The 12,162-nt window shown below is 40.7% G+C and overlaps 1 protein-coding gene across 2 annotated transcripts in view; it reads left to right on the top strand.

Moving 5' to 3' along the window:
• The window catches only part of IQCM (IQ motif containing M), a 156,327-nt gene extending 144,851 nt beyond the window's left edge, over positions 1-11,476 (top strand). For both annotated transcript variants that reach the window (XM_043545797.1, XM_043545796.1), the window contains one exon: positions 11,030-11,476. In XM_043545797.1, coding sequence (XP_043401732.1) covers positions 11,030-11,136 — 107 coding nt within the window. In that variant the 3' untranslated portion in view covers positions 11,137-11,476. The remainder of the gene's footprint in view (positions 1-11,029) is intronic.
• The last annotated feature ends 686 nt before the right edge of the window (positions 11,477-12,162 follow it).

Genomic DNA, 12,162 nt, shown 5'->3' with positions numbered 1-12,162 from the left:
ACAAAATATTTCCATGAATTTTTCTTCTCTTTTTTTGGTTTACCAAATTTTTTAAAAAAAATTAATTTTGAGTCTACCCAAACTTACATTTTTTTTCTGGTTCAGCCACTGAACTGAACAATTTTATTTACACAGCTCTAATACCAGTGGTGATTTGTTATTCTGTCACAGGCAAGATCATCCTTCATGGGCAAATGCAGTTATCTTATCTTACATCTGAGAAGCTTAAAGACTAACCAGTCTCTGGCTTTTTCCTCTCTCCCTAATACACAGAGGATTACCCTTGTGAAGGACGACATAAATAGAAAATGTGATGGCTGTGCTTTAACTACAGTAAGCCTGCTTTTTTCTCCTGGCAACAATTTTAAGCAGCAGTGCTACATCCATATTAAGTGTGAATTTTCTTGTGTAAATCCCATTAAGGTTAATAGAATTTTAGTTTTACTGCTTAATAAACTTTCAAGTGGGTTAACTTTTGAGAGTTATATAACTATCATGATGCGCAGAACATGATCATATACAAGTATCAATATACTATAGCTACAATATGAGGAAATCTAACTGTGAATTGATTAAACACATTCATATAGTTTATTTAAAGAAATATTTGCACTTTGGAGAAACTTTAAAACCCTTTTGTACCTTTCTTTCATTATTAGTTGCCCTTGCTACCTTTACCGATTATAAAAGTGCATTCTTTGTTTAAATTTGTATTGTTTTAAACTTAGTCATAATGCTGAATATGTGACATCAGACTTTACAATCTAATACAATTAAATGTGATAAATATGAGATTATGACAACTGCAGGACCAATCTGAAGGAATGGGACTGTGAAGGAGAGAGCTGATCTTCAAATGCAAATATTTCAGATAATATTTTGAAAGGACTACATTACGTTATAAATATTATACTGTGCATTATAAACTAGAGTTTTTTTCAATTTTGTCCTGTTTTCATGTTAAAAGCAGATTTTGTGAACATAAAATAAGCTTCTGACATTAAGTACGCACTGGATCTAAAATCATCATTTTAATAAGCAGAAAACTGAGAATTTTCTTTGTCACTGCTACTCTTTTAGATTTGCCAACCTAAAACCAAGCTGTTTTGTAACTCTGCAATGTTAAATTTATAACAGATAGATAAATCCATTTTATTGAGGCAGATTAGCTCCTAAACTTTCAGTCAGTGGTATCATTCCACATTTAATGCAGGAGCTGGGTAACTATAGGCCAGTTAGTTTGACATTAATCCTGGGCAAAATCATGGAAAAGCTGACAATGGATGCATTCAGTAAAGAAAGAAAGAGGTTCTATAATGTATACCTGTCTGCATGATTAATGAAAAATACTTCTTATCAAACAAACTTGATGTTATTTTTAATGAGATTACAAATTGGGTTGACAAAAGTTAACTATGTTAACATAATATATTTAGTCTTCTGTAAGGCATTTGACTTAGTACTGCATAATATTCTACTTAAGCAGTATACAAATCAATATAACACATGTGCAATGGATTAAAAACTGGCTGACAGATTTCAAAAGTAATTGTAAAGGGAGAATCATCATCGAATCAGAACATTTCTAGTGGAGTCTCACTGGGATCTGTTCTTATCTTTGTCTGGGGGAAAATATAAATTAATGCTGGTAAAGTTTTCAGATGACACAAAAATTGTCAGAGTTGTAAATAATTACAAGGACAGGTCAGTTCCATAGAGCAATCTGGATCACTTGGTAAGATGGGGTCACTTAAACAATGTGTTTTAATACAGTTTAAATGCAAGATCATACATCTAGGAACCAAGAAACATTTATAGGATGGAGGACATATATTTTGGAAAGTAGTGATACATGGATCATGGTGGATTAGCAAATAAACATGAGCTCTTAGTGCAAGGAAATGGCTAAGAGAGAATCTGGATGCACAAGCAGGATCCCCTCATGGAGTTCCTCCAGTATCATTCTGCTGGGGCAGGCTTTGTTCCCCCAGCTCAGATAGGCTGCTGGCTCACTCAGAAGACCAGCAAGTCCAGGGAGCAGGGGATCTCTGAGAGACCAGGCCATTTATGCAGTAGCACAATGCCGCCACACCAGCTCTATTCCCTCGGTAACGCCTGGGTACCCATTGGATTCCTCACTGCTCATGGCCACCTTAAGGAACACTCTGTGGGAGGGATCTGGAGAAAAGATAATATAGTTCAAGGTGTATTATCTTTTCTGGAGATTTTCCACACTGCTGGAGGAGTGGTGGAGGACACCAACAGATGTCTTTCCCAGTCCTATCTCCGTTTCCTACTGACTCTTCTCCTAGTCTGCTCAGTCTCTGCTCCCTCTCCACCGACAAACTCCAGATCTACTAAGCACCCTTGACAGGGCTTTAAGAAAGTGGGGATGGTTCGACAGAGGCAATTGACTTTCCTTTCCATGTTTGGATCTTCCATCTATACCTGGCTTGGGGTGACAGTCTGGGTGTATTGTAGGTCTGTAGGGGTTATCCCCCTGAGATGGGCAAATTTGTTTGTTAAATAAGAACATCTCTCTGCTTCTCCAGATATTTGTCCATCTCTTGAATGGAACTAAACTCAACAATCTTTTAGGTTTGAGTAAGTCCTTTTCCTCCTCTCTCCCCAGTCCCAAAACTTTTGCTGGCATCCCACTGCTGTTGCACTCAAGGGGTTCTCTGGCAGCAACATCCCAGAGGGCAGACAAGTATTTGAACTCTCAGTGATTAATCTAGCCGAATTGCCAAACCTTTTAATGTTCACCCATCATTATGGATCATGTCCACTGTCTAGTAAGGTTCTTCTGTTTCTTATTTTCTTCCAGATCCCTCTGCTCACCTTCTTTTTATTTGTGTTGCATGTTTAGAGAGCACCTAAGACTTGTTCAATTAATAGGATGTATAAACTGGCATGATATAATAACACCCCTGAAAGGAGGTGCAGACTTATGCAGTGAGAAGAATACACTGTAGTCTGGAATAGTGATCTCTTCTGAAAAGATGTGCAACCTTCGTCAGAGATCTGCTTTCATGATTATTTCATTTTCCTTGTGGTTACAGTCTGAAGACTGATTCTAAAAATGGCATTGTAGCTGCAGCTGGGAGCTGTGATTCCCAGCATGGGTAGACAGACTCCCACTAGATCTGTTGGGTCCAAGTTTGGGTGGCTGGCCCAAGCTGCTGCTTGTGCCGCAATATCCACAATGCTATTTTTGGTGTGCTAGGTTGAGCAGAGCTAGCACGAGTCTGTCTACCTATGCTGGTACCAACAGCTACAAGCTGCAGTATAGACATCCCCACAGAGACTTTGAGATCAAATGTAAAAAGCTGCTGTTTTTGTTAAATGCCAGCCCTACAAACTCCGCCTGCGACCTTAGTCGAGTTGCCACATTGCATTTTCTGGAACTGGAACTTACAGTACTGCTGATGGCACATGAGTAAGAATAGGCTCTAGCCTGCTCTTCCCCAGTGTATTGCCTCTATAGGACTAACTGAAAGTAATAAAAACTTCTATTTTTGTCAGAAAATATCTCACTGCAGATATGATCCTTAGCATGTGCAGGGAAATAATTAGTTGAAAAACAAGGTGAGACATTGACATAAAATCATTTTTCTGATTGTAGCCACACTTGAAAAGTCTGAAGTACGTTACAATACACATCCTCAATGTAATCTCTCGGAGAAGACAAGATGGCTTGTTTTTATGTTCTGTCATTTTTGACTCGCTCAAATTGTTTTCCAGTGGAAGGAACCATAAATCCCTCCCTTTCTGTTACCCTCTCTGATTGAAATCTCTCAGTGTTCCATCCAGTTCATGCATGAGTTCATCGTCGTCTTCAGAGGTGCACAGCCAATGTGTCATAATTGTTTGCTATGCCTAGATCTGAACATGTTTTGTGATTTCATAAAACCTATGTGTGTAGGAGAAGTAAGCTTTCTTTCCAGACCCACTTGCAGTGTTTTCTCTTTTGAATGGGGGTTTACTGTCTTTCCAGTGCTTTGTTGCCTACACTTATACTGTAAAAGGACGACTGCCTCATATTTATCCATTTCACAGCTGCTTGAGATGTACAAGGTGTCTGGAGCAAAATACCTCTGACTGATGTATCAAGTATGTGTTCTCCTGTGACACTTAATAGTAAATAAAATAATAATAATTAATACCAAGCTCTTATATAGCAGTTTTTATCAGTAGATTTCAAAGCACTTTACAAAGGAAGAAAGTAGCATTATTCCTGTTTTACAAGTGGGGAAACAGGCACAGAGCAGCGTAGTGACTTGCTGCAGTATGTTGCCATATTTACAAGGCATTCTTCACAATCGTTTCTCAGGACACTGAACTGTTCTGAGTCTCTACTCCAACAAGTATTTCTGTTTTTAATTGTCCATTTAGGCTTTCCTCTCATTAATTTGTACTGAGGAATGCCCTAAGCCAATGTCTCATCACAATTTGACAAACATTTTGCAAAAAAAATGGTTGTCTCTCCTGCATAGCATGAATGTACAGCCTTATGAATGGTTAACACACATCTGGCTCAAGAGGGGAATATCTATCTTTGAGAGCTGGCTTAGCGTAGCTTTCTAATGCTCATATGTGCTTGATGGATAATTGTTCAGTGCTTTGCAAAGTGATTGTTAGGGATGCCTTGTAAATGCAGGCTGGGGGTCATGGTAGGTTTGACCCTCTGGTTCTTCTCCCCCATTGTGTGGAAAACGTCTTCCAGCTTTATTTTTTATGTTTAGAAGCTTTGGCAGAATGAGAGGGGTTAAATAAATAAATATTAACCTCAGGACTAAAATTTTTAAGGAGTCACAAGCACTCAGTCAAAACAAGAGACACTTTTGGAGGGACAACTCTTAAATAATCAAACTCTCAAGAGCAAATCATCATAAAGAGCCCTGGCCCACCAAATGAATAGCAAGTCAGAATTTAAAATCAGTTCCTTTCAGAAGTACTGATTATTGTTATTGGGACTGATCTGAAAAACTCTCAAGAGCCCCATTTTTTAAACAGAATAGAAGGTGGTAACAAATTACATACTGTTTCAATTGGTAATAGACTGTTTTATGCAGTTCAGTTCTAGGGATGTATGCCTATTTTCCACAGATCCTGCCAAAGAGAGTTTCCATTTTGGGGCTTCCTGCTTATTTCTTCCAGCTGCTTCTCTTTCCTATCCCTTCTGCTGTTCTCCTCCTGTGTTCGTTTTCCTACTGATGGTCTCTTCTTTTTTATGTACATAGAAATTGTAATGTAAATGGTCTTGGCAATTATTTGTTTTTATTTTTTATTTTTATCCTCTTTTAATGTATTTTGAGTTTACTCTCCAGTTTGAGGCAATCATTAAGCTGGGGAATGTGTTGCTCATTCAAATCTGTTAAAGGTGAAAATAAGAGTTTTGAAAGATTTACAAGGAGTATGTTCAGTTCTCAAACGTAGCACGACTTTGCTTGTATCAATAAAATCATAAGCAATATGATGGAACTACTTCTCATGGGGTATTGTTAGTATATAGACTTAGAAGGAAAAGAAGCAGCTGCAGTATTTTGATCTTTTGGAGACTTTTGGTTACCTTTTACTGGAATAACTTTAACTGGATCGGCAGTGATGTGGGGATCACTGCTGCAAATGCTTTCCCTTGTAGCTTTACTCATCTGAGTGGTCCCATTGACTTCAAGTCAGTGAGATGTCATTTGCTCAGATATGTGTAGGTGTTAGCAGGATGGGGGTCTTTGCTTGTTTTTCCCTATTTGGAATAAATTAAAAACTTCCTGGTGTTAATTTTTTTATCTGTTGAAAATTTATGGCCATCTAGAAAAGTTGCATTCATCACATTATGCCAAATAGGTGTTACATAGTGTTTATTTTAAAGTAAACATACCAGCAACATAGCTGTGTATTGTGGCTGTCTTGTTTTAAAATAAATATTCTGTCTGTGAGGCATTGCTAGGTGACACTACAGGATGCTAAGTGCTGTGTTATAAATGTACTAAAGGTAGCAGAGCTTCTCCCAACTAAGCATGGTCACTCCTGTGTTTACCTGATCCAGATCAAGAGGCACGTGACTCCCTATGCACCCTATGCTTTGAGCTCCTCCATAGAGGTGCCACTGCTGGGTGTGTGGGGAACTCCAGGAAGTATGTTGCCTTTGGCTTCTGGGCATACAGAGGCCACATGCCCACTACTGCACCCCTCTCTGCAGTGGAACTTGCTGAGCTTCTGAGCTGGCTGGTGTAGAAGAGTGGATCTCAGATCACACCTCTTTCCTGCCTCCTTTGGAGTGCCATGCAGTCTTCTCACTGCCCAGAATGCAGGCGCTGTAAGTCTGCCTGGCCCTTACATCTTTTTAATTTCATCTTTTGTTTTATAAGCATGTGAAAGTTGCTTTTGCTGTTCTCGTAAGGATTGTATTTATACATTTGTTTAAATTTTTCATCATTTTTTTAAAAAAAAATCTAAAAATATTTACTGAATACTTGGACAAGTAATTATTACAAACCGTTTTAAAAACTGCACCTCTTGGCCATGTTCAGGAGGCATAATGGTGTTTGTTGTTTTTCTGATTTTGTCTTTGTAAAGAACTAAAAATAAGCAAAAGCAGCAATCATTCTCTTCTTTCCCATGGGGCCTGATTCTGCATTGCTTGCACTCCCAAACTCCTTTATGGACTAGAGTTTTGGGAATTCAATGGCTGCAGGATCAAACTTGTGAGGATAAAGTCCCTCAACAATTTGGACACATTCAGCGAGCTTTGTTTGTGAGGAGGGTATAATTCTGTAAGCACCTCTGAGAAAAATATATGTTGTAATAACTCCATCTTGCTGATTTTTTGTGTGTAATCTAGCATTATCCTTTTATTATAGGGGAGCACCAGATCTACTACAGTTAAGGTTGGGAAACCCTTTCTGTTTAAAGGATGACTATTCACAGTGCCCTAAAATCTGCATGTTTCCTCAGATTGCTTTGAAATTGGGTATGCCTCATGAGGGCATGGTGTAGGGCTAATGATCCAAAATTGGGGTCATTTGACCACACAGCTTCCAAGATACGGCCCTCTCACAAGAAAAAAAAAACTTTTCTGAAGGTTGACACATTCAACCAACTTTTTTTATACAGGCCTAGGGATCAACCCATAGCTCTGGTCGGGCCCCAAAGAGTCTCAGTCACTCAACATTTATCCCAGATAGTGCAAGGCAAGCACATCCCCTTTGAGGAAGAAATATTGGAAACATTAATGGACAAAACGTACACCCACACACACACACCCCAACCAGATTATACTGCTCATATGCAGATAGAATACTCAAGAAGGGTATAGCCAGTCAGTATTCATTGGAGCTGGGTGGCTCAAGGGGATGTGATGTGGCCATTAAATCTGAACTACATTTGAGCACTTTGTGTGAACCTAACCCTTGGCAGAAATAGGAAAATAAAAGATAGCCATGTTGCTACAATCTGTGTTTGTCAAAGGGTTGTGTTATTTTGTTTTTGTTTTGTTTTGGTTTTTTTGGGAAATGTGATCTGAGTGCTGCAAAAAATTCAGGTGATCAAACTACATTGAAAAACAAAATAAATGACTCACGTGAATGCTTGCTGGGAAGGGTGGAGGGATTAGGGACTGGAGGAATGGGGGAGAGGAGTTACTGACTGCCGCAGGGAGAGGGGGATTATGGGGATCCCCCTGGTAGAGGAGGGGAGAAGGATTGGGGGTTTGGATCAGGGAGTGGGATTAGGGAGAGTGGGAATGGACCTTGGGAGGGGTAACATTGAGGAGGATGGCAGGCAGTATGGGGGATTAGATGTAAGGGGGCTGTCTATCAGCCCCCCATTCTCCTTTCTTTTGTGTACTGGGATTTGGGAAAGGGACTTGTCCCTCTGGGGATGTCTAAACACTTCTGCCTACCCCCATCCCCTCATGTGGGAGCTAGGAAATGGCTGGTCCTTTCCCTCTCAGGGCCTCCTGTGCTTTCAGGATTATACTGTGCTAGGGATCTGGATATAGCAAAGCAGTTGCTGATTATTAATGTTGTACAAAATTATAGCAGAGCATCAGCTCTCCTACAGACAAGGTTGAGAAAACTTTTCTGTTTAAAGGTCGATTCTTCCAAGTGCTCTAAAATTCTCATGCTTAGTCAGATTATCTGGCCTCTTTGAGCAATGCCCCCAGTATGCCCATAACACACATACCAATACCAATACTCTATCTTTGTTGAACAGGAGCTTCCTACACCTGCCCTACACTGAAACGCTTAGTCTACTTCACAGAAAGAATACCACAATTGCTAAATTTTGTAGCTCCTATGATCCCTTTTACAGTCTTATGCACACAATGCCATCTAACACTATATTTTCACTTATCCCGCATTAATCCCACAGACCACACTTATCTCTTACCTAGCTGCTGACAATTCCCCTGGAAAGAAGACCCCTGTGTCTTGCTACTGATGTAACCTACAGAACTCATTGCTGAAATTAGGCATACTAGATTTCTCAAGATACACGTGAACCTCTTTCATTGATTGCATATATGGACGTCAGGGAGAGAGGCTCACAGGAATACCTAACATCGCTATCACAGCTCTGCCAAACTGCTCCATATAATCCTTTCACCATTCAATACAGTTACATCTACCACAGTGAATGCAACTAGAGTCTATGCAGATAATTCTATGCTATTACCGGCTCCAGTGGGGGAAGAGTTACAGTTGCATGTGCATGTACTTTATCTCAGTATTTCCTGGTTTTGCAGAACTAAACAATCTGGAAGGGCAGAGATATCACAACAACAACTATACACTTAGCAAAAGTCTACAGCACTGAATGTCCATAGCTACATTGTATGGCTTTATTCCAGGCTTCTAGAAGCTCCCCAGTGTTATTACTGATCTGGTGCAGTCAGGTTAATCATGGATGAGTGCAAGGCTGCTGCCAGTACAATGGCTGGGCAATGTCCTCTCCTGACCTCAAGTCTGATCTTCAGGGCTCAATGTGTGGGGACTTTATCTCTGAGGCAGGCTGTAAGAGATACTATCAGGCAACCTTAACTCTGCATTAACAAAGTTTTCTGTCAGTGAATTATGGGTAGATGTCTTTACTGGGATGCACATTCACCTTCAGATATCAATCTTGCAGTCACAGAGTTTAAGGCAAGAAGGACCTCCAGATCATCTAGCCTGACCTCCTGCATATCTGAGGCCAATAATACCACCCAGTACTTGCACACTAAACCCAACAACTGAATTAGACTAAGATATTACTGCCCACAGGAGATCAGACTATTATGTGTTATAGGGAGGAAATAGGAATGATGGAGGTGCTCCAACGTCCGAGGCCCCTGTAATGGCAGGTAAATGACTATGTTAAATATACCCATATCCTAGCAAGTGACCCACACCCACATGCTGCAGAGGAAGGTGACCCGCCCCACACACACCCAAAATCACTACGATCTGACCTGGGGCAAAATTCCTTCCTGGTCCTACATTTGGCCATTAGTTAGACACTGATTACGTGAGCAAGAACCAGCCAGCCAAGCACCTGAGAGAGAGAATACTCAGAGCCGCATTAGAGTTCTGGCCCACCCTGCTCCAGTGTCCCATCTCCAGGCATGGCCATCTCTGATGCTTCAGTGGAAGGAGACCAAAAATCCACTCACAAAAGTCGGAGTACATTAGGGGTGTTAGAGGTGGGAGAATCCCTTTCTAACCCGTGAGGGTGGCTGGCTGAAGTCCTGAAACAGGAGCTTCTAGGAATGTAAGGCATAAGCTGATGATGATCTCCAGGCTGCTGAGCCCTGCCCCCTACCAGCGCAAGCAACCCCTTATACAATCACAGTCAAATTTGTCAAGCTCTGTCTTAAAACTAACTAAATTGTTTCCCCCCAAAACCCCATTGGGAAGCTGTTCCAGAACCTCATTCCTCTGATGGTTAGACACCTTTATCCAGTCTGAATTTGATCAGGGCCAGTTTATACCCATTTGTTCTTGTGTCAACATTGTCCTTTAGCTTAAATAGCTCGTCATTCTCCTTGTTGTTTCCCTCCCCACCTCTGAGGTACTTATAAAGAGCCACCATATCCCCTCTCAGCCTTTTTTGGGGGGCTAGGCTAAACAAGCTAAATTTTTCCAGTCTCCTCGCATAAGACAGGTCCTCCAGTCCATCTTTCTTCAGCATGGGTGACCAGTACTTTATGTAGTATTCCAAATAGACTCTTACCAGTGTCTTGTACAATAGCATTAATACGCCTTCTCCACTGGAAATACCTTGCCTGATACAGCCTAGGATTACATTTGCCTTTTTCACAGCTACATCACAGTGGTGGCTCAAAATCATCCTGTGGTCAACCCACACACCAAAGTCTTTCTCCTCCTCTGTTTTTTCCAACACATGAGCTCCCAGCTGGAAGCAGAAATTCTTATTAGACCCTAAGTGCATGACCTTGCACTTCATACAATTGGATTTCATCCCATTTCTGTACTCCAGTCTTCAAGGTCATCCAGATTTTCCTCAATAATGGTCTTATATCCTCTGTATTGACGATGCCACCCAACTTTGTGTCACTGGCAAATTTCATTAGCACTTTTGTACTTTTTGTGCCAAGGTCATTAAGTAAAATATTGAATAACATTGATCCCAAGACAGAGCCTTGAGCAACTCCACTGATCACCTTCTTCCAGTCTGATCATTCACCTTTCACCGTAGCCTGTTTTAGGGTGACCAGATGTCCTGATTTTATAGGGACAGTCCTGATTTTTGGGTCTTTTTCTTATATAGGCTCCTATTACCTGCCACTCCCATCCCGATTTTTCACATTTGCTGTCTGGTCACCCTACCCGTTGTTGTCTTCCCTTTAGCCAGTTCCAATTCTTATACTAATCCCCATCTTCTCTGATTTAACTTTAGTTACCGTGTGGTAACATGTCAAATCTTGTCTCATAAGGGCTGATTTTGGTCATGCTGTTTGCAGTTTGAGTAATCTTTATTTATGGACTTCTAATTTACAAACAAATCTGTTCTTTTTGTGTTATAGTGAGTGGACATCCAGCATTAAAGGCAGCTGACATTCGAGTGACAGGAGAATTAGTAGCGTCATCAATGAGAGAGTGGAAAATGAAAAACCTTTCTGCTCAGAATTAGTAGCGATGATGGATGGAAAGTAGCCGACAGTCTTTAAATGTCAAATTCTTCTGCAGGTGTCCAAAAGCAAGGAGTTTGACTGTAAGAATTCTGTTACAGGCACAAGAGAAACAAAACTACTACATCTGTGTATACACAATACATAGAAATTCTACAAGCTGACAAACATCATCAGTTAGGCGCTTAAAGCTATTTTTTTGAAAATCCAGTAAGCTATGTTACTCAGGCTCTATTTCTGAAGCATATATGTTGGTGTGCATGTCACAGGATATATGGTAACAGTATAGGAAGCATGTACAAATGCTTTAAAGGAACAAACCAACACAATAAAATCTTCACAACTGAGAAAGAAAAGTTATTTTAATTTGTGGGGAAAATGTAGACACATCAGCAAGTGATTTTATTTAAAGAGTATTTAAACATTTTCTTAAAACTGGGGCAAGATCCTCACATCCTTAGTCTTTACTCTGGCAGATCTCCCATCGATTTCAATGAGAGTTTGTCTAGTAATTGAGTAAGCATTTCAGAATTTGGCCCTAAAAGGGAAATATCTTGCTTCCCCATCCTCCCTGTGAGTGCAGAGGGGCCTCTGTCAATGGAGCCAGTATGATTCCACTGTGCACTGTAGGATTTAGGTATGTTGTGCAGGGCTGCAGACCCACTGCATGATGTGAAACCTCCAGATGACCTTCTTGAGCAGCAGTGCCCGTGGGAGTCTGGCTGCAGAGTCATCCTTAGAAAGGGGAAGCTACATTGATCCTCCTGGCCTTTCTCCCACACAGTAGAGCCATAGAAATGATTCCAGCTGTTAGGCTTAAGTGTCCTCCCTGGTGAAGCTCGGCTGCTGCTCCATGGCCTGGGAGGGGAACTATTTCTCTCTCCTTTCCCTAGCTTCTCACAGAACCAATTAAAATGATTCTGACAATAGATGTGTCTGCAGGTCATATAATCCAGCAGCCACCAGCATCTGAAGGAATGAACAGGACTGGGCATTCCCCTATGGCTGTTTCTGAACACTGAGAGGCT

The sequence above is a fragment of the Chelonia mydas genome, chromosome 4, assembly GCF_015237465.2.
Source record: "Chelonia mydas isolate rCheMyd1 chromosome 4, rCheMyd1.pri.v2, whole genome shotgun sequence".
In the NCBI taxonomy this organism is placed as follows: Eukaryota; Metazoa; Chordata; order Testudines; family Cheloniidae; genus Chelonia; species Chelonia mydas.
The sequence above is the reverse complement of the archived record's forward strand: the minus strand, read 5'-3'. Positions and strand labels throughout refer to the sequence as shown.